Source organism: Gymnogyps californianus, chromosome 23 (genome assembly GCF_018139145.2).
Source record: "Gymnogyps californianus isolate 813 chromosome 23, ASM1813914v2, whole genome shotgun sequence".
In the NCBI taxonomy this organism is placed as follows: domain Eukaryota; kingdom Metazoa; phylum Chordata; class Aves; order Accipitriformes; family Cathartidae; genus Gymnogyps; species Gymnogyps californianus.
Window position 1 is genome coordinate 2,464,815 of NC_059493.1, and position 23,834 is coordinate 2,488,648.

General features: G+C 40.7%; 1 protein-coding gene across 2 annotated transcripts in view; it reads right to left on the reverse strand.

Annotated features, from left to right (window-relative positions):
* Positions 1-23,834, reverse strand: part of KCNU1 (potassium calcium-activated channel subfamily U member 1) — an 86,068-nt gene that overhangs the window by 46,932 nt on the left and 15,302 nt on the right. For both annotated transcript variants that reach the window (XR_007767648.1, XM_050910215.1), the window contains exons 3-10: positions 9,755-10,101; positions 5,982-6,098; positions 5,020-5,081; positions 2,947-3,037; positions 2,057-2,168; positions 1,357-1,432; positions 830-905; positions 304-474 (exon numbers count right to left, since the gene is read on the reverse strand). Coding sequence is in view for 1 of the 2 variants with exons in the window: in XM_050910215.1 (XP_050766172.1) it covers positions 304-474; positions 830-905; positions 1,357-1,432; positions 2,057-2,168; positions 2,947-3,037; positions 5,020-5,081; positions 5,982-6,020 (627 nt within the window). In the remaining variant the exon portion in view is untranslated. The remainder of the gene's footprint in view (positions 1-303; positions 475-829; positions 906-1,356; positions 1,433-2,056; positions 2,169-2,946; positions 3,038-5,019; positions 5,082-5,981; positions 6,099-9,754; positions 10,102-23,834) is intronic.

The window sequence follows — 23,834 nt, forward strand, 5'->3', positions numbered from 1 at the left end:
AGGAATGTACAACTGTATGATGTAGTGATAACGGATTTATGCCGTTGATACCTTGGATTAATTTTGTCCAGTATCTTGGCTCTTGCCAGTATTTGCAGCCGCAGGAAGAAATACTAGAAGCCCTGCCAACTCTTAGAAGAGAAAATTACTCTATAGCCATGCCAGTACTTAATGTCAAAACTCTCTTTCCTTATAGATGTCTAATCCCCACTGCAACCCTGCTAATATCAAATTTTTGGTGACACTGCTGTTCACTGTCTGTCCCCAGCTGCCATTTTCAGAAAAGAAATATAGGTTTCTTACCAAACCACCAATAATGAAGAAAATAATGAAGGTTCGACCCAACGTTGTTTGAACCACAACATCACCATAACCAACAGTGGACATAGTCATCATTACTAGGTACATGCATTTGAAATAGCTGAGGGACTGGGAATTTGCAGGCTGAACCCAAGGATCTCCATTGTTTTCCACCTGCCCGGAGACAGGAAAAAGAGAAAAGAAGAGAGAAGTTTAAATTGGTTTTGATTTCAGTTCATCTCCAATTCACAATTATTTCATTTAAAAATTAGCACTATTTTAGTTATTGCAGAAGTGATTCATTACCGGGGGCGGGCAGCCGATCAGAGGGTTATTGCATCAATGGAACCACATTTGATAACATATGCAAGTAAACTACACTGGCTTGAGTCATGCTTTGTCCTGGTACAACAAATGTGTTCTCTCCTAAGAGAATGCTGCATTTGTTATGAAAAAACATATACCAAAAGATCACATGACAATACTGATTTAAGGTAAGAAGGAAGGAGGTGTAACGGATTATACATACCAGGTGAATAAATCCTGCAGCTGTGAGCCAGGTGCTGATAAATATAGCAAAGAGCTTGGAGAGCTTGATTGAATAACTGGAGAGAGAAAGGGAAAATTCCCAGGACATTTAAAATGTAACAACCTTTGCCAGAGTTAAAATTTCCTACATGACCCCACTCAACTCAACAAAACTCTTCTCTAGTGAGTGTAAGATTACATAAGAAGTATTTAGGATTAGAAAAATCTTCCTACATCCAGCCCTTTCTATCATAGGCAACACGTCAAATAATCCCATTTTTGACATTTATCAATCTCTAAAACCTTTAAGATTTCTTGCATTTATGATTTCCACTCATTTCCCCACTGCCAGAGTTTCACTGAGCTGATGGTTATAAAATTTTTTGTAATTTCCAGTGCAACATTATTGATAGTCATTTTTTTCCATATGCAACACTACTATTTTCCTTCACTACCCGAGTCAGCAAAAATACACACATCAGGGAGAATGTTAGGCTTCCAAGTGTACTTGGCAAGGCTTTAACTTACTTGTTCTTTGTGATCCTGAGGAACTGCAGTATTCGCGGAAGTTCTAACAACCTAAGTGCTCTCAAAAAACGCAAACCTGCAGAAAAGTGAGAAAGTCAGAGAAGAAAAAATCTGTCTAGAAGTGGGGTGTGTCCACGTATTCAGGTATGTTTAAATATGCATGCTTGGTTTTCCACATATTTATAGTGGCTCCTACCTCAAACCTGGCAAGAAAAGATAACGTTGCTCAGTATTCAGAGCCTTTATGTCACTGGATTTCCACCTATGTCCTCAAAGGAGACCTTGCATTCTGAGAAAAATTAAGAATTGCAGTTCCTTTGACCTGTAACCTGAAGGCTTAAGTGATGTACAGGTCCACTACACTATAGACCCCAGAGCATGCAAGAAAGCCAGTCACAGAAATCAGGGTACCATCTTTGCTTCCCTGATGGGTAACTCCTCATCCACTTAGTCAGGTACAGTGATTGCTGAGACACTAAAAGCCAGGCAGACAGACAAACAGAATGGAGACAGACTTGGGTAAATTACAAGCCCCTCAAAATGAAAGGAGTTTTTGCCAACAAGGCATAATTTTGCTCCCAAAGAACAGTTTTCATACTGATGGTCAAAGCCTCCGCAAATCAAAATAAACTTGAAGGGAGTCTTGATTTAAGACGCAGAACAACATGGATGGAAAGCAAGATCCCCAAGTTTTACTTACCAAGCCAATTCCTCTTTAAATAATAGGAAACAAAAACTGGAGGGATCGTGAAGAAATCCACAAGAGAATTCAGCTCAAGCCAGAACCTCATCTTGTCATCTGCTGCCACAAACTAAAGATGAATAACATCAAAAAGCATCAGTGCTGTGTGATTGTGGGTCTCATCAGAGCAAGGCGGCAGCAATCCGAGACCCATTTTTGCAGTCTGCTTCCTTCTCTATTGTTTTGGCTTCTGTGGACACACTCTTAACATTCCTGTTTTGTTTCAGAAAGGCTTGGACTGGAGCCCCAAGAACACAAAATAGGTGGGACCCAAAAGTATAATGATGCTCTCTTTCTCTCCCTCTTTCTCATCTGCCCCTTTCATCTTTTTTCTACAGTGTCTTTCTCTGTGGTACTGCAGTATCAGTAACAATGAATTATAAAACCAAAGGGCAGGCAAGACCCCATCCTCATTACATCAATCTATAACAGGGAATATCCTGTTTTCTAATGACTTAGACAAAAATTCTAATGTCAAAAGCTACAATCAAAATGTATTTCACATCGGTGCAGCTAATGTCATTTTAACAACAGATGGCACACAGCTATACAGTTTGTTCAAGAGAAGCTGAAGAGAGACCCGACTAATTCGTTCAGTGGTTTAAAGACCTGGAGAAAGACAGACAAGGCTAACGTGTGAGCTGGGAAATGTTGCAGAAACGCTGGAAATAACCAGATTCCAAAGGGAGAAAATAAAGTAATCACAAGAAAAGGTGAAAAACCAGAGTGGCTCTGAGTTAAGCTAAGGCAATCAAACATTATACTACAGAGCACCTGCTATCCACACAGGTAAACTGCTCCCAAATACAGTTCATTTTTAACTCAAATTTCCCATAAAGTGCCCTTACCCGTAATCCAAAGTAAAGGAGGAAGAAAGCATTGAAGCCTGTATCTACATAAAGGATGCTGTCTGGAAAGGAGATCTTGAATTCCTCTGCTCTAATTGGGAAACAGACATCACAGTCAGTGCAGGGAAGGGCAAAAAAAGAAAACAAAAAACAACAGAGTGGCTATAAAGTGATATTTGAGCTGGGTTTTTATTATGAAATAATCACTAAACCTAAATTTAGATGCATTCACAAGTTTGTGTAGTTTAAATCTCTACTTCCTCAGTGAGTTAGGCAGAATAAATGACTGTTAATAGCAGGTTTTCATTAGCATTAGCAAGCATGTTATGACATTATTTATCTATCATGCAAATATGCTGGAAACATTGTGTTTCATGTATTTATAGAGCGCTTACGCAAATCCTTCTGTTGACTTCTTCAGGAAAACAGTTTCACCTTTCTCCTGCGGACCAGTATACTCTTCTGTATTCAGCTTAGTCAGCAGAAGAGAGAGCTCCTATAGCTTTTTCTCACTATACCCCTTCTGAACATGGTCTTCTAACTGCCAAGGGAGTAGTTGAAGCACTGAGTAGTTTCCATCAAAGTCTGCCAGGTTAGCTTACAGCACCAATTTAAATTTTCTAGGCCAGCCTCACTGACCTTGCATGAAATAGACTTACAGAGTGCTCAAACAAAGTGTAACGGTGCAAACTAATGCAAGTGGTAAAATCTGGCAGTAGAAAGCTGTGGGAATAAGCTTTTCCCACTGGCACCACCTGGTCCAACAACGGATGTTTGACAGTGCCTGAAGAGATTACAGGCCACATTCTCACACTCGCTTGCTGACATACTGCCTACACTAGGCTGACAGCAAGCTAGGTACATCAATTATGAGCCATCTGAGGCACCTCTTCCTCCACCCATGCAGGGGATATTTTGAAAGCAGAAACACAAAGTAAACTAGTCCCATAGGTCAGCCCAGATGAATATCTACTCTCACCTACAGGTGTAATGCTATTCATGGAAAGAACTCTGTGTAAATAAGATTAACTGCCTGTTTATTCCTTAAAAAACCAACTCTTTCCCTTCTGAAGCTATTCCTAGATGTTTGTCAGATTTATAATGTCTTGGGATTAAACACAATATTGGATTGCTCTTGATGTATAATTCTGCTTCTCAGGTTTACCTCTGCTGACTGAATTCAGTTCACAGTGCTCCACAGCTTTTATATTTTATTTATTTCATTTTATGATTCCATTTTATTTTTCCAGTGTTGTGCACCAGTCCAAGCAAAGAACTGAGAACAATGCTCTGGCATATTAAATCAAAGGGGTTTACATATTAATATCTTTTTACCCCTGAGCACATTCTACAAAATATGTGTGTTCAGGTGAAGACTGGTAGAGGCTACAGTGTGCTTTCCTACTCAGTCTCATTATTTTATTCCCATCAAATTGTTTACCAAAGGCTGGATTTTACAGAAGAGCTCCATTCCCATTTAGGTACCAAAAATAGATGGCCAGACTTTCAAAAGAGCTTTGGGTAGTGGGTGGTGAGCTTTATTAAAAGTCTAGCATTCTCTAAACACGTCAATAGCAACAGCTGGGCTTTGAATGCTTTTGAAAATGTCTGTATCAAAATGGGTGCCAGACCCTTTTCAAGAGCTGTAGGGTCTGGACATCTGTCCCTCAGTTGTTCTGAAAATCCAGCCTGGAAGGTATACATACAAAAAACCTACATACAGTGAAACCTCAACAGCTGTAACAAAAAGATACAAAACACAATTTTTCCTTTCTGGCTGCATTGCGTAGTTCCATGCACTACTCAGGCTGCTGCTATCATGCAGTTATGCCCAAGGTATGCTCTTCTGGCATCTGTAATCCCTGTAAAGTATTGGCATCTTAAAGGAAGTGGGGAATATGTACCTGACAACCCATGGAGCTCAAAGGGGCCTGTCACATATCAGTGCCCATAAGCTCCTCTGGCTCATATCTGTGGCCACAAAACAGCTCTTAGAAAACACATCAGCTTGGCAATTTGTTTCTACATTTTTTTTAAACAAGCTTTTTGGATAAACATCAGTAATCTACTTACTCAGCAAGATTGACAAAATAAATGATGAGAGCACCAACATTCAGAAGAAACACCAGTATCACCTGAAAACACAGGCATCAAAGAGGATGTTATGAAGCTTACTCTGGTAGTAACACAGCTTCCATCTAAAACAAGCACACATCTAAAACATCACTTTTTCTATTTTTCTGTGACTTACAGGAGAGGCAGAAGGAACAAAATTCAGTTACCTACCCTCTGCAGCAATCCCAAGATAGAGATTTTAGTTAGGCATATGCACAATGAACCAAAATCTCAACCAATGTAAGTCAACACTGTCATGTTAATTTGCTACTGTTGAGGGCTAGATGCAGCTGATCACGTAACTCCAGTTCCCTGGTTGTCATTGTGAAAGGCCAGGGAATCAAACCCATGTGACTAGTTGCTCATTCACTTGCAGCCACCAAAATCTAATATATAAAAGGATGCTCAGATTAAAAAAAAAAAAAAAAAAAAAAAAAAGGCAGTTAAGTTCCACTGAGATGTGTCATTGGCATATCCTTTTTTGGTGGATAAAGACAGCACTCTCAATCCTTTGGACATGCATTCAAAATAACAAAAATGATTACCACCGATACTGTTATAATCAGTTCCCATTGAAAGAGTAAGCCACCAAGCAAGTCATCAGGGCTGAATCACTCAGAAGTGATTCAATTACCCAGAAGATGGAGATGGTGTAAGCCAGACCCAGCAGTCTGCCTACAGCTAGATCTAGGGAGACATCACATGGTGAGTTTCAGTCATTTTATGTAACTTTTCCTGCTTAGGAACTTCCCACATCATCTTCTCAGGCCAAACATTTGATTTAGGAAAAAGAGTGACCTAGATCATATGAACTGCAAAACTAGACATATACTTGTGTTTTCACTTGATGTCCTCATAAGAACAGATATGCCTCACCACCTGCATCAGAAGAGGAAATCTGTGCTAACCAATCTACTTACCAGTACACACCCCATAGATGTTTGAGCTGATAGCATCATTTCTACCTGCGTAGAGAAGACTCTTATCCAGTAGACTGAACTTTGTTTCCTTTTATGTGGCCACCAGACACCTCTGCCCTGACAGAGAAGCAAACGGATTGTTAACCTTGGCTTTGCCAGACACTGTTTCCCAAGATGGCTAAAGTCAACGCATCCAGCCATGACCAAATCTGAATGGGGACTGAAAGTAAAAGAGGGGTGGAATATATTTTCCTTCAGCTAAGCTACTAAAAGCTTCAGAAAGCCTTATCTTCCTGGAATTCGCTGAGGGCATGCTGTGCAGACACATACTGTGATACACAGATGCAGTCTCATTTCTTCTCTACTGGTTGCACCAATGAACATTGATTCTCATCCCCTTAAAGTGATTGCCTCATAACCTGAGTCTGAAAGGAAGTGTGCTCTGTTGCTAATAACACCTCTCTACTAGTCTCCCCACCCTTTCCCGTCTTCTGCCAGGTGTGAATTCATTTTCTTAGTTTTGACCACGTAAAACATTTCCCTAGCATATACCCTGGAAAATCTCAGTTCCAATGTTCTGTTTTAACATGGCCTGTTACCTCTTTTAATGTATGCCAGTAACAGCCCCAGGTAAGACTTAGATTTACTGTATAGCTTCAGCTAATTCTGATTAGCTTTTGCTATGAGGTAGGATTCTGTCCTTCTTGCAGATACAGCTATTAATAACTGTAACAAATAACTAACACAGATTATTCAGTGGCAGAAAACCTGTAAACACCTACCAGGGGGAAGGGGGGGGGGGGGGGGGGGGGGGGGGGCGGCGGGAAAGACCAATGCTGCTTGTAATGTCAGATACTGTGCTGGCCTCTTCTTGTACACTCAGTTTCCCAGGCACCACAACCTGTAAAGAGGTAACACGTAAGAACTAAACCCCACCTCTGCTCAGCAGCCAGAAGAACAGCAGAGAATCAGATTAATTTAACATTTTGGCAAACAGAGACGCCTACAGTTTGCCAGCAGCGCAGGTGTTCCCTTCATTTCCTGCCCACACAATCCAGGTAAGGTGATGAGAATGCCAAGCCTGCCCTTGGAAGTGATGGAGTGAAACAGCCTGCGACAGTTGTTGGAGGCAACTTGAAGTGACACAAGGAAAGAGCTCTTCAGCTCTGCAAATTACATTGTAACCAGGTACATAAGTGACCTGGATATGTCATATGAACCATCCTGGTGATATCCTTGGGAGCTACTAATACCTTCTCAAAAATTCCACAATGCACACAGGGAGGACCTGGGTCAAAAAATCATAGATCTTTTGGTGGTGGATTTGTTTTCAGTACGCTTAATCCCATCCTCATCCAGCCTGTTCAGACCATGTGAAAAGGCTATTCTAAAATACTGAAAAACAAGACAATTTTTCCAATAGTTGCAGTTTACGGAGTGGGGAGTTATGGTCTTGAGAGACGGCTTCACCAGGTACACGTATTCCTCATTTCTGTTATGAACTCTGCCTTGGTGTTTAAGTATCTATGTGTATGAGATACTGTGTGTTTGCACATATTAGCTCGTGTGCTTAAGAATCAGAGGTTGTATGCAAATGTGGATTGAAAAGGCAAGCATTATAGTGCTCTTGTGTGCATCTGTGTTTATCTATATGCATATGTAGGTGCTGAGGTTTCTGTATGTATATGTTTGTGCAGCTAGTAATATCTACATTGGTAAAAACTACGTTATCCCCTCCTCTTAAAAGGGGAAAGACAGTAACATTCAAAAGCACTAACCTCTTAAAGTAATCAACTAGAAGATGAAAGTAAACCAAACTTTCCCTGAACATGCCATGTTTAGTGCACTACAACAAAAGATACTAAGCTAGTACTCCTTCCATACCAAATGTCATTCTTGCATCCTCACATCAACACGCAAAATATGAGCCATTTCAAAAAGATTTTGCCCTTACCTTTTTCCTCCAGATCTTCTCTATGCTGAACCCATATGCATCCCTAGCCAACCTGAAAGCCAGTATGGTAAACAGGCCTCCCAAGAAAACAAACAAAGATGGTATAATAAAAGCCAACTGACAGGCCAGTGCACAGGTGAGCTTAAATTTCCCTGCCATATTAGGAATCACTTTGTTCTGCCTTCTTCCTCCTCAGCTTCCTTAATTGTTTGGTCCTGACCTTCTAGAATACTCATTGCTCTTGTGACATTGCAGTGACCTCAGTACCAGTACTGTGCATCATGTCGGCACTGGTCAGACCGACAGGCTGGGATACTGAGAGGGACTCCCTCTGCAACAGAAGGATTTGAATGGGGGTTCTAATTTAGAACTGTATCTTTTTAGTGACATTACCAAGGTACTTTCTCTCTGGAATATCTCAGTTTATAAAGCTAGCTCTCACTGTATACAGTCACTGTATAAACATAAGTTGCTTAATACAGACCTGTGAAGTCTCACACACAGCACTCGAGACTCATCCATTCAGACCCCATTTCATGCTGCCTTTCAAGAGCTGCAACATGCACATATTGCAGTACTCCCTTGGGAATCTCCACTCAACTTTTCAATTGAGTCCTTCTACTCCTCAAAACCAAACACAAGCAAGATGCCTTAGCACTGAAAGAGTAGATGTGATGATAACAGCTGCAATAGCAATATAACAGAATAAGCAAAATAAGACTGGTCAGATGAGTCAGACCAAAGATGCACTTAGCCTGGTATTTTGCCTCTGTAATTGCCCAGTTGTCAGCGGTGAAGTACAGCGTGACCTTTCCCCTGCTCTCTTCATTTCACTGGATTATCCTCTTTCTTTTTCTAGTTTAATAAACTTTTTAATCAGAAGAATTTTAACAAGCTAAGTCAGAGTTTCTAGTGATACGAAAATAACCAAGCTGGGATAAATGTGCTCTCATGCCCACAGGTGGCAGCATTTCCTTGGAGTTTGGCTACCTTTGCATACCAGTATGTAAAACCAATTTGCTTCCCAGCATCACTGCACCCTTGGACAAAGAGAAAAACAAAGCAGAACAGCACAGCAAGCCATCTCCCAGAAACTACTCAGTAAAAACAACAGTTCACCTTGTACCATGCAAGCCTAGCTGTCCCATCCACAGCTGGTGGGGTAGCAAAGTGATCAGATGCCACCAGATCACACAGTATCTTTCCCCCTTTCTATTGAAGCAGAATATCATCAAAAGCACTAGGTCTAGTCAAGAGTTTTGAAGTCTTTTATGAGTGCTGCAGATGAATAACGCAATCAGACTCTTCATGCAATCAGGACAGCTGAGTATGGAAGTAGTGATTTTGCCTGAATTGGGAAAAACATGTGCCCAGAAGAAAAAAGAAAAACCAGAAAAAGAATGGTGAAATAACAAGCCCAGCAAATAGTTAGTGGGGAGGCAAAGAATACGTTATTGTAGCCTTTAAAGCAAGCAATATTCAATGTCTGCCCTCCCCTTTCCTCCCTTGCTGAGCATCAGAGAGGACTATGAGTGAGTGGAAACAGTAGGTGTTTTGAATGGTGAGGGTGGTCCCGGGGACAGCCTGTCAGCTGACAAGAGTCATTACTTGTGTTTTCATAGAGACTAATATGACAAAATTGCAATCAACTCATCTAAGGCTCCAGGATGCCTGAGCCAAGGACAGAAAGAATTTGAAATAAGTTCCCAAAGGAAGAAGCAGCAGAGAAAAGAAGATTCACTCTCCCTGTGAACTAAGGAGAGCAGTCCTTATCTCCCTCACTCTGCAGATACCCCCACTTCAGTAATGAAGTGTTTACCTGCAGGACTGTAGTCTGGGGACAGGAATTCACCCAGGTGACAAAGGGATGCGACACCAGTCAGTGCAACTTCTGCTCCACATCTAGTGCTTCCTTAACACATCTTCCACCTGGTCCCTGCTCTATCTCACATCTTCCTGTGGTGCAAGCTCTTCTCTGAATTTCTCCCGTCCACTGCTGTAAGGAGGTTTTGACTGAAGATGGCAGCCTTTGCCCATTCGTTGTTGGTGAGCCAGGACTGGAAGCAAATGAGCTCACTGTAACTCCCAGTTGATTTCTCAGTCCAGCTGTCCCCAGAGCAGAAACAGGTCATTCACAAATCACAACCACTCAGCAGGAGTACAGAGCTGCAAAAAGAAAGTGATTTATTAGCATGCAGCAGCACGCTGCCCTGTCTTTGCAGCGACAGATACATAAACCAGGAAAGTGAGCATGCAACAGAGAGCAGACTTTTGTTTTCTTTGATTTGACTAAATTGTAGTTTAGGCTGCACTGATGTACACATTTGGAATTAAATACAGAGTAGAAATCCACCAACAGGCATCATGTACTGCTCATTTCTGGTGCAAAAATAGTGTTACTGATATTCAGAGTGCTTCATGAATGTGAGGATGTCCACACCTGTCTCCTGATGGGAAATAGCTCAGTGCTATCAATATTTACAGGTAGGAAAACTGAATGAGAAAAATTAAGGCCCCAAAGAAATTCAGTAGGACACCAAGAACCTGATTTCATAATTTTCTGGCATAGAAGTCTGTTTTAAGCTGCTTCCCTTCTGCAGCCACGCCACTGCAACACGACAGCATGATGCTCAGCTGCTGTCTCCAAGAGGAATGTTCAGTGCCCACTGTGACACATCATTTAGCTTAGTCTCTAATCAGTAGAATAAAATAATGCTTTTCATCAGAGCATGTTACAGATCTCCTAAATTAGGCTCATGTTCTGGATTTTCCTAATTTGTTACTCTGATGGTAAATTCTTCCAATGGTTAACCATCTTACCTTGAAAACATATGTACTTTTTTCCAACTCTTGTGCTAGCTCCAGCTTCCAATGAAAGCTGAATCCTGACCTTCCAGCCAAATTTCACTGTATATTTTTCTGCTGGCTAGTGGAGCCATGTATTATAAGAAGTCATCTTCCCTGTATCTGAGCTTGCACTTTGCAATGGAGTCTCCTCTTTATTTCCTCTTTGATAGCCTAAATGGATCAAGTTCCTTACATCTTTCACTAGAAAGATGTTTCCCAGACTCTGAATCATTTATATAGCTCTTTTATGAACCCTTCCAACTTTTCAGCATCCTCTTTGATCTGCAGACACCAGACCCTGACTCACTATCCCAGTGAAGATCTGGTTAATGGGGGTGGATGGAGTGGTAAGCTTATTACATTAGAGCTGTGAAAGGAAAGATTTGATTTTAATGTGCACCAGTTTGACTAAGAGGAAAGAAGGATAACAGAGGCATTGAACTGGGGAGACATTTCCTGAAAGGATTAAACTTCTGTCTGGGTAATGAGAACATCCACAGTCACATTAGACCGGATTAAAGAGAAAGATAAATTCTGCTGCTTCAGAGCATAAACCAATAGCTGGTGGGGACTACAAATAAATGTCTCCTTTGGGTAGATTCTTCTGTAATTGTTCACTGTGGAGAGACCTTACATCTCCACTGAAGCAGCTGGCTACCAGCAGACCCAGAACACTGGGATAAATGTATCTAAAGGCAATCGCCCATCTTTCTATTATGTGGAGACACACACACACAGATTGAAGAGACAAAGGGTTTGCACTTGAAGATTAAATCCTTATGTCATCTCTCTCTGGTTCCAAGCCTATCAAGGTAAGAAGGCTAAGGAATTAAACTGAGAAACACGTATTACAGCCTGCATTCTCCCAGCCTCCTTCCCACTGCAATCTCTATTTGGGATGGAAGTGAATATATGTGCATGAATGCAACAGTCCCCTTACCCCTGCTTGGTAAATAGTTCCCACTTTTACTGTGCTCTGAACCTTCCAGGTGCAAAATAAAACAGATTGGTCTGGAATTTGGAAGCAAATGAGCCAGGCTGCTTGCTCCAGGCTTCCAATAAACATGCATCTATATCTAATGGACAGCCTGTCACTTCCCTTTAACAGAAATCACCTGCTCCTCTAATAATCATTAAACAAATTGACAGCACAATAGCCAAGGCCTCTCATCTTAATGCCACCTGCAGCAAGAGTAAAATAACCCACTAATATCTTTTTGGAAAGGCCATTATTCTGCCTAATATGAATGCACACACACACACTCCATGTGACAGAATCAAACATGTGCATGAAGAGAATAAATTGCATAAGAATTCTCTTTATTTATATAATACATGTATTTTATTAGTAAGATCATTTCTCATTTTCTCATGATGAGGATAATAATCTCTCATGCCTCCTGCAGCGCTTTCCTCTGCTAGAGCCAGACCCTGAGCAGCTTTATGGGCACCATCAGGCTGGACGGCCAGACATGCCTGCATCTACATCTGAAATGCAGCTGCTTTCCTAACTCAGAGCTTTCAGGCCAGGGTATGCCAACACTGCCGAGATCTACAAAGTTTTTAAAGTCTCCATTTGGAAGGGATTAGAATTGCTCTCCTCTACATCATTGTCTAGTTGTGGCAGGATCACAAGGGTATTGGGACTTCTGACAGTTAACTGTAGAGCTCTCCTAAGGTCCAGGATGGCAACTTTGCATACAAGCAAGGAAAATACTTCAGGGTTAGATGGAACCCCTCAACAGATAATTCAGCATGCCTGAATACCCAAGGGGCTGTGTGCAGCCCTCCTTGGTCTTCAGAAACAGTTAAGTATTCAAGGAGTACCACAGTTCTGTGCAGACTTTGCCATTTATCAGTCTCTAAAGGATGGTCTTTCTGAGCTCAGCCAGTACATGCAGTGTTTCTGAAGCAGCCAGACGCATCTCATATCATAAAATTCTACATTAGTACATGTAAGGTCACTTGAGCCTTATCAAACTTCTAATAGGACCCCACCTTTATTTGTTGAAATCACATTTCATATCCAGAGTGGTTATGGCCACACCTTAGGGTCACAATAAGGGGAGGAAAAAAATTTTAAAAAAAATCAGAAAATGAACGCCAGTATGACAAAATTCAGATCCATTGGTGATTGAGTAAGCATGGTGGGACAAGAGCTCGCTCTTGGACTTGCTGCTCCCTTTGACCTCTGCATTTTGTCAGCATTCTCAGATGCCTGTCTCAAGCATCTGTTTGTCTCTTTGGCCTGGCTCTTGTTCTCCCTCCCCACACACTGATTCCAAATACAGCCCATCAGTCTCAAAGTTCTGCTTGCTATTGGCCTTCAAAAGCTTTCTTATCCACAGCATTCATTACTGAGGGATACTTGAGGTTAATGAAGATTTCTCTTAACCTTATGCAACCAGTTTGATTGTCTCAATCATGCCGATTTGAAAGTCATGTTGTACTTTATGGGGCCTCTCATGTCTGATAGAGTACAAAAAACATATGCTGGGAGAAGAGACCATGTGCCAAAGGGACAGTGACACTTTGGCACCATAGCACTTCACAGGCTATGCCCTGAGGGACACCTCTCAAAGCCTGGGACAAGCTGTTCTATAAAGGCAGATACACAGAAGAGTCTTACTCATTTACTAGCAGCCAGAATATCCTAAGGAATTCCAAAACATCCTTCAAGACACCTCTGTATCTAGCCGCATGGTTCTCGCAGTGTGGGAAGCACCTCAGGAGATATTAGTCTCTCCAAAGCAGCCTGTTCCCAGATTCTACTCCCCAGGCTGCTACCATGTGGCATGCAGCTCAACCAAGAACTGACCTGTGTATTGAACAGGACACATTCACCAGCTCTCCTTTATGTGCAGAAGCTGTTCTGCGATTCCTGTTCGGAGGTAAATTCACTATTGTGCTGCAACTATTTTCTGGCAGCTGTGCACAAAAGCTTTGCAGTGAGTCACTCTCAGCTTAAAGCAGAATCAACTGTCCTTCACAACTCTCCCTCTGTGGGGGAGCATCCACACACACAAGTATTCAAGAGAAATCAAGGACATAGCAGGACTGGATCTACTCCAGGGCAATTCCTAGATTTAACAAACCTCATGGGGCTACTGATCATCTGATGCATAATCTGGGAGTTAGGATGGAGGGTGAAAGTAAGGAGTCTGAAATGGGTTGTACAGGGATAAATTGGGCCCTTGCTGTTTGTCTGGTCCTTATCTCCACAGTACAAGAGCATATCAGTCATTTGCAGAGTTCTCTTCACAGCATGCCTGTGTGGGAGGGAAATTGCACATCCCCATTTTCCAAACAGGGAAGTGAAACAAAAGTAGTACATTATTTTTCTGTTCCTCCCTGAAGTCAAGCAGGAGGTCTGCAGGTGAGTAGAACTGAAACCCTATCTCCCAAGCTTCCCAGTCTCTCAGCTATCCTTCCCTTACTAGCAGTGACAAACTGCTCTGCAATCAAACTTGCCTTACAGAAACCTCAGCTAGGCTGATGGCATCTCAACATACCTCTTTTTACCAAAGACTTTTTTTTTGTTTTAGGGGGTTCCTACTTCTAGTATCAGTTTGAGGCCTGATCCTTGCTCATTTCATTACTGTGGCATTCCTTGCAAGGCACCAATATACACTAAGAGGTATAATTACATTCCACACATCCACTGAAGCTAATTTCAATGTGGTGTAGCTGCAAATTAAACTCCAAGGTCTCCATGGAGTATTCTCTCTTCCTGTCTCTCCTCATGACCATCTAGCCTACATTTGGAGGCCAAATACTGCCAGCTTTATTTAAAATATAAAAGTTCTAGAACATTCCCATATTTACAGTACCAGGAAATACAGAGATAAAAAAACAAGTATCTCAAGATTTCTCTGATTAAATACTAGTTTTGTTACTGCCAGGAGTGAAAACCACTATTTATACTGATGAAGAATTCTGACAGTATTTCTCTTTCATAGAACAAAAACCAAACTGCAAGAAGCCGGAGATTCTTCCATACCTATTCACTACCAGCAAATCCAGGAATGGAAGCCAGAACTACTGACTCCCATTGCCTTGTACACAGTGTCATCATTTACTCCTTCGCTATCAAGAACTGCATTTACTGAGGTGGTGCAAGCATGGGTGGCTAGAAACCTGCTGCTCTGGATCCTAAACCCCCAAAATAAACAATGCTCCTGAGAGGTACCATGACGAACCAAGTACATGTTCACCCATCATATATAAAGGTCCACCTACATGTGCAGATTCAGAAAGGGTCAGAACATACTGAATTGTCTTCACTATAAGTCACATGATTTGTCACAGCCCACCCTATTGCTGTATGCAAACATGCTTTTGTAGCACACAAACTGAGGATACCTCCTGGCCATAAAAGACCCAATGTAACACATCAGTATCACACACTGAGTATGACCCACAGAGAGGTTCATGTCTCACAAAAGCAAGCACCATGCAGTACGTGCTTTTCCTCCATTTGAGCTCTAGCAACGAAAGCTCCAATTCAACTGACAACCTGGAATGAGGCAAGCCCTTCTTCAGATATAGTCCAATTATCCCTTCCGGGAGAAGCTGGAGGAAGGGGTACCTGCAAGTGGGAACACGAAGGGCAAGGGCTGCACAGCCATCAGTTCCTTCATGTTTAAAAAATCTCCCGCAGATTAAGATGGGTCTGTGTTTAAGTATCTCCAGTTTAGAGTAAATTACTCCCATTGAAACCTCTCAGCAATCAAAATTAACAGAATGAGCACCATCATCACCAAGATGGAGTGGAGTGGGAGAGGGCAGAAGGGCAGTCACATTAAGAATCAGATCTCCTCCACATGTACATGAAAGTCTGAAAAACAGTGCCACAGAACATTATATTGTAACCTCTATTATTTCTCCCATGTTCCTCTTTGACCTCACCTGGCCAAAAAGCCACTTAAGTAACAATACTCTACAATCCTTGGGATTGCAAAATCCATCAGTAACTGCAGATTTAGTAGTCAGCCCAGCTGCTTTTCCTGTGCTGCATACCCTTCTATCGCTTGTGCGGAGCAATCAGGAAAAGTACAGTGGCTTTTAGAGACAATGGCTGTGATACACATTCACAGACTTGCTCGAGGAGAATCACATCTGCTGATTACTGCAGAGGACACCTCCAAGGGACATTAAGCTAACACTGATTTTTTTAAATTTTTTTTCGGTCAGGCTTCTTAAATACTTCAGCCTGGGAACCAAGATCCATGTTCCAGATCCTCAGCAAGCACAAAGAGGTATAACTCAGTTAATTTTGAGAGTCACAGCCACAGAGACAAACTGACCCAGCAGCTGAGATTGCAGCTATATAACTTCATTCATAGATTCTTTTTTCAATCTAGAACGCTGAAGAGCAGGTGTTTGACATCAAGCTTACTGCTTGGGTCAGTCCTTATTTTAAACATCTCTTCACTGCTCCTGAGATACTGCTACAAATATTCAAAGGGGTCTAATACAGCAAGATGCTCACAATAACACATCAGTGGGAGCTGGGCTCTTAGCTCACTCAGGTGTATTTGCAAAGGTGAACCATAATGCTATGGGGAGTTTCAATGTTTGCTCAGAGGACTGTGAACACATGCAATGGTTCTTGCTACATGTGCTGATGTTATGATCAAAGTAGTTTGCACTGGATATAGGTTAGTCTAACCAAAGTACATTAGACAGACAAAGATTAACATGCCTAAATGATACATGTGTTCTAATTACAGAATGTAATCACCTCAGGCTTGATCATTATTGCTCCCTTTATGTTTATCATTTCAGCTGCATTAAGGTCCCTGGCAGTTCTTTCATCTAACTTTTATATTCAAGGACATTAGGTTTTTAATCATTAAACACCTTAAACACTATTTTTCAGAAATCTTTGAAGAATAATTATTTTACCAGTATAAACTGTATATTACTGAAGGTTGTTTTAAAAACGTCTCATCTCCAGCTGCTGCACTTACATGAACAGATCTCTTTGGAAATCAGACTGTGGGAAAGTAGCTCAGAAAATAAAGAAAAAATGTTTTGTCATTCTCCCTCTATTTTTTCATCCATTTTGTTCCTTTGGAAGATTTCCAACTCAACTATAGGATCTGCCAAAGTATCAGCATTGTCAGAGCTAAGGGGATTTTCATTTGAGACTGAGCCCTCAGGGTCAGTATTGCCCCTGCCTTGGGGCTGCCTGACAACTGGAACCCATTCCTTGTGATTTAGCTTAGTGTTTCTTCTCACACCTTTCTGCATACCTCCAAGTTTTCCCCTCCATGTAGACCAACCACCCATAAGAAAAAAAGAATTAAAATTGCCACATTATTTGCCTTCCACAAGTCCTCTTTTGCAATGTTAGTGATATGCAGGGTGACATTCAGGAAGAGTTGGCATAACTTTTTGCACATTCACTGATGCATGCATTTATTACGTGGTTAGCTTCGTATGATTCTGCAGAATGCATAAATCTGGCTCAGAATATAAAAATAGCCCACTATCAATCTTTCTGTAGTGGGAAATGTAGATTCATTGGTGCAAGCAGAGGGAGCACTGGCAAAACTTTATAGCTGCTTCCATAAAGCTGTCAGCAGTGAAAACAGGCTGGTTTTTAAGCTCAGGGAACAAAGACCGTATCAGCATCAAGTCTTACAGCAGGAATACTGATGAGATCCCACAGCCAGAGGTTTGTGGCTAGGACAAGGAAACACAGATGTAGACCTCTGAGCTCTGCATCAGTGTGATTCCACCAAGTTGTTAAAAGTGACTGCAACTCTTCTGAATGCATCTACAAAGGATAACGTTTCCTTTTCTCTGCAATTCTCAAAATACATTGTGAGTCCTTAGTATAGCTGCCTACCAGATATATATTCTGGACATAATTATTTAGAATTGTATAAAATAATGGCCCGATGTTGCACCTCTTGCTTCCCTCCATGATTATTTTGCTGGTGTGCCCTTAAAACTGCAATCTCAAGACTGTACATTAGTTCAAAGATCACTAGTTTAGACTTCTCAGAAAGATGGCCTTTCAGAGTCAGCAAAGCTGGAACGGAAGCTTAACTAACACATTCTTCTTAATATGGTGGTTAAGGAAAACTCTGAATCACAGCTGATATTGATACAAAACCAGTTAACCTCACAAATGTGAGAAGAACTTAGCAGAAAAGAAAGGAGGGTCATGGTTCTTTGTACATCTGCTTCTGTTGGGCTTCTCACCAAGAGTTTTGCTGATTAAAATAGAACTTTGGTAAGTTCTATTGCTTATTACATTTCATCCCAAACTTTCTGAAAGGATCACTGTCTGTCAGACCTATCAAGGAATTGGCTATTTTCATTAAAAGAGTACCAGCAATCATATCTATTCTTCTGTTTTCAGCCAGGACTGAAAGCCAAAACATGAAATGGGGTTCTATGTGCCAGTTGCTTTTGTGATTCACACCCTCAGTGCCTGACAAGAAAATATGCCATAAAAAGCACAATAGTAAACTACAAACTTATTCTCATAGGATTTTTATAGCTTTAAGTTTTCAACCAAACATTCCTTGAATGCTTTGCATATAATCAATCTGAATGATATCCTGATATCAAACTTGTGATTTATCCCTTAAGAAGGAATGAAAATAAGACAGAAGCCTATATTCATTTTACATAAGCAGTGTACACAATATACATAACATGTATAATGTGCTCCAACAGTAGGAGCCCAAAGACCAAGAAAAGAAAGGTTTCTAAAGAAAAAACATCAGAAACTGTTGCAGCCCACAAGGACTCACAGTGATTCCAGCATCCTTTCCACAATTGCTTCAATTTGCCACACAAAGCATCGCCGGCAAGAACAAGCAGAGGCCCACAGGTAGCCAGCTAATCTGTTTTACAGGCCCTTATTAGTTGCAGCTCAGCTGACACCTGCCCCTCACACCCCAACCTAATTTGATAGCATTGATTTACATTAGCAAGTGGGAATGCTTGTAATCCTTTTATTTCAATTATATTGTAAAAAAAAAAAAAAAGAGGAGAGGAGAAGTCTCTTGCCACTTGAATAAGACAAAGGTAGGGGCTGAAGACCTGTACATACCTGACTACCATGGAACCTTGTTTTGAGACCTCTCCATCTTACAGATTGCTAAACAGAGTTATAGCCCACAGAGTTGGCTATTTGCAAGATTAGAAACTAGAAGTTCCCAATTTGCGCCAAATGACCTTCTCATGAGTAAAAACTGAATCAAATTGTCCAGACTATATTCAGTAATTAGAGGCTCAAAATAACTTTAGGACATTATTACCATATGCGTTTTCTTCCCCTTTTCATCACTCGGAGAATTGGTGTGATAACTCTGCACAGCAAAATGAAAATTACATGGGCATTCCCAGGCTCCAACTCCCATCTCTTAACTGACAGCAAAGTGACAGTGAATATGCAATAATTCAATATAAACATTATGACAAAATGTAAACATTACTGACCCAAACTGCATTTTTGATGCAGTTCACAGAAGACTAGATCCAAAGCCCTTTGAAATTCATATGAAACCCTTTCAGAATCTGTTTGAACATCAGCAATTTGCACTGCTGTCGTTTCTCTGCAACATGGCATCTATACTTTTTGTGCATAAATACCAATAATTCAGAATAAAAGACACAACACATCTTTTGAGACTGTGCCCCAGACACAGAAATCAGTCAGTGAAAGGCAGAAGGCTCTTTTTCCCAACTGGCAGCTTTTACCAAGACAAGTAATCACTTTGAAGGACATGAATTTTTTGTATCTAGAAAGATAAAAACCCCACAATGCATTGCATAACGTTCTTTGCTACCCTTTGTGCCTATGTATGTTCCTTTCCCAGTCTGGACAGGCAGCCACCATATCTGGAGAAGTTACTGTGTCTACCATTCCGTGACTTCCCATCTCTTCAGATGTATTCTCAGAGCATTTGTTTTTCTGATCTGTTTCTGTTCCAATTGAGACACGTCAGACAGATCTACTATTAAAACAAACCAGCTCTTTTGTCCAGGAAGGGCTAGAGAGTGTTGCTGTGAAGAAGAGGTAGCTTCCCACAAAAGGCAGTGGTATTCTTCACTGGTACAGTGCTCTGCAGCCTTAGGCAACCTCTGCATTAAACTAGCAGGAGCAAAAGAGACTCTGTCCCACCTTGCCTCCAGGAAGGAAGTGCCTGCTTTATTATTACCAAGGCTCAGTGATATTCAGTGGGATTTACCCTGCATAAATTTGGCACTTCATGCCTCCAGGACTGTAGCACCATTCAAAGGAGCCAAAACTTTGTAGCTGTGAGAAACAGGAATGCATTTTTTTGAGGAGTCTAACGGCTGGAAAGCCCTAGTATTGTTATGTCATCTGCAAGATTGTTAATAAGTAATCCTGCAAACCAATCACTATAAGGCTGACTTCCACACAGTGACTCCCTGTAGTGGAAATTATATCACCTAGACATGGGCAAAAACACAATACTATGCCTCCAGCCAAGAATTTTCTCTATTATTAGAAAAACAATTACTTCTTCCAGTCTGGACTGCAAATATTGGAGGTGACTAAGTATCCTGTGATCTTTTTCACTCATAAACTTCTCTCTCTATAGTAGGTGTACCACAGAGGTGGTAATAAAATTTGTATCTAGTGGTTTATGCACATTTCAATATTACTCTCCTGCAATTGAGCCTGGTGAATGGAAAACAAATTTAAATCAAGATAAAAGCCCAAGCAGATGCTATCCATATTGTTAACTGCTTGTCATAGGAAGAGATGTATTTTGTACCCTTTGGGAATGGCACTTGTCATTTTTTCTCACTATAAAGCTGTAACATTTATTGTCTCTGAGCAGGAGCTGCAAGGTATTCCACTTGGATGATACACGTGCAAGAATGGAGTCTGGTGGTTTACAGTTTACTTTCTTGTACTCCTCCCTCCATTTCTCCCCAGTACACACAAATTCTCTGCCCTTATTTTTTCTGTCTTCATTGTTATAATTAAGGGGTCTGACTCAAAATCCACTGTAGTCAGCACAGATCTTTCCACTGGCTTCAGAAAGATTTGGACCAAGTGCTAATAATCTTGTTGGCTCTCTTGTGAAGTCTGCAATGATGTCCTGAAGACTTTAAGACAGCTTTTGGACGCAAAGGTAAAAATATACATTCCCTACTGAAACAGGTTGGAGGCGGTCCTGCAAGAATCACAGGTATAAATATGTATTTTTAGATTTCTGTGATTTTTTTCTCATATTTTCACCAAAAATCTTGGTAAAAACCTTGGACATTGGGGTTAGAAGGTGAAACATGCTAACAAAAAACCCATCTACTCCAAAACAAACCACAACAGAAAATGTTTCTCAGGCATACGAAGCTTTTTGGCCCAAGAGCTGTTTTGTATTCCACTAAGAAGCTCAAGCAACTCTGCCTTTATTGCTTTAAATGTCTTTCCCTTATTTATGAAGGTAAGCACTATTCTGAATGTTGAGTTTACACAGAATAAATGACTAAGGGACATCATCAGTCTCACTGTCCAAGCAAACCAAAGAACATGTAATGGAGTTAGCTATATCAGCACATGAAATCTCTCACCAGCCTAGGGAGGAATCCATGTCATGTTGAAGTCTGTTTCAGGTCCTCACCTTAAGACACAATTTAGTGGTTGAATACAAAAATAATCAATAGCTGAGAACAAGGCAACATCAGCTGTAATCCTCAGTTACCTCCCTGTCAGCCATATAAGAACTCACATTACATCATACCTTATTATATCATACAGGTGAGCCCTCATCACTTTCCTTCATGGCTTTGTGTGTATTGGACTCTGCCTTAGGTAGACAGCCCAGCACGTTGCAGTCAAATAGCTTGCTTTAAGCTTTGTCATGTTTCAGGGATGCAATCTTATTCCGCTTGAAACTCATATGGCCAAGCAGCGCCATGAGATGCTCTGCTGAGCTTGAACATCCTTTCACAAGCAGCAGAGTGGTTAGAATTGACAACTACTAGAAAAAAACCGAAGCAGCACAAGAGACACAAGACAAAAAACCACCCTAAACTAACTATGAAAAACTCAATTGTGTCCCACAGAAATTCAGCTTCCTACGTTAGCACTACAGAGGACTTCAGAGATGCAGGAACAAAAATTACAGTGCTGTTAGTGTAAGCTGAAAGAGACTCAATGTTGTCCCAATACCAGGATATGGAAGGTACAGGTGGCAGGATTAGTCCAGCTGAGGATCTGTGTATTTATTCGTATTACTACTATATTCCTCTCATTTTCTTCTCCCCTCCATTGCAGTTTTCAAAGTACAGTTTAGCACAAGCCCTACCAGAAACAAAAGTCAGAATAAAGGCATGCAGTCAAGAGCATATTTGTGACTGGATGAATCAGTACCTTCAGGGCAGGAGAAAGAAGAAATACTTCATGTCAAAATAGCTGACCCAAGATAGCTGCTTTAATGCAAAATCCCAGCAAGAAGCATGCTGTTACCTAGGTTTAAATAGTCAAGATAAACTGCAGGGTGAGGGGTACATAGGAATATAGTATTTTGACTGTACAGGCACTGTGCTTCATTTCTACTGCTATTTATTTCAACCTGGTCAAAAGACAGCTGGTACTTTACTGAAAGAACATTACTTTTACAGGGAATATACAGTTTGCCAAATCAACAATGGCTTGAATTGCCTTTTCTTAATAGGCCAGTGGTTCTAATACAGACAGTAGAAATAAACATGCCTTACTAGATGACTGTGTTGTAGTCTCAGCCCAGTTTCTCTTGAGCCCTGCTGCTGTTACATACACAGTCATCAGGACAATTAACAGTCCCATTTCTTATCAAGAGAACCTTTTTATTCAAAATAAAACTGGCAAGCTGAAGCTACCACAAAAACTCAGTTACCACATCTCAGGGTGGTAACTTAACCTGAGAAGAGATCATTCTCTAATCACCACCCCCAGTCAATCTGATGTGGTTTTCCACATCCACATCCCTAACCCAGACCTCTAAAGGAGTTCTGAGTTCTCCTTCAAAGGGGGTTAAAATTCACAGCTTTTTGGTTTTGAAATGAAAACAAGCAAGAGTAGATATTTTCCTTGGTTTGTATTCTCATTTTCTGTTGATCATTTTTTATTTTCAGAGCTTCAGGAATTACAACTATCATACACCAAAGGCTTCATTAAGATTATGTAATTAATTTCACTAATGAAAGAATTTCTAAATGTGTTTTTAAATATAATTATTTATTTTTTATGAAGTTGCCTAATTTCCTAGGTAAATACCAGGCTATTGACATTTTGCAAGCCTCACATTTATAAATAGCATTTTTCTAATGCACTAAACTTAATAGGATCCTTTTAGAAATCCTATTATACTCTTTAATGTAATGTAAAGTTTTATTACTTTTTAGTAATTACAGTGTTTATTTTGCAGAATTAGTTACCAGCTGGCTTCAAACTGAACTACTCATCATTCCAAGCTTTCCTCTCTCCTTTAGCTATGCATTGAGTCTGGGTCACTGGCATAATTACCAGAGATTAAGAGAAACAGGTAGATTTGTTTCTGTGTTCTCCTGTATACTTGACAATAAAGGCATCTCCTCAAAATATTCTACTTTGAATTAGACCTTGAAGAAGAAAGGTAATGCAATAAGACTGTTAAAAGAAAAACAAAATACTGGTGGGGTTTTTTTTTTTTCTTTTTACACAGGCTTAAGCACTTGAAAGGGTATACAGGAATTCTGTCCTGTATTTTGGATTAGGAAGAGTGAAAAAACTTTGAAGGATGACTACGAGGATTTTTACTATTATTATTGTTAACACAACAATGTCTCAGTGAGGATCCCATTGTAGTAGGTCTTACATGAATGCTTGTGAAAGAGCCTCACGTGCTCTGTCCTGTAGTAACACACCAGCAAGAAAGAAGATTACTCTGCTTTTTGTAAGAGTCCTACAATTGTCCAACAGGAATGTTCCCCTGAATGGGAAATGCATCCCAACAGAGTTCTTAAAGTGCGTATCTCAGAGTCTTTCAGTTACATTACTCTGCTTCGGAGACAGCTCTTTTTATTAATAC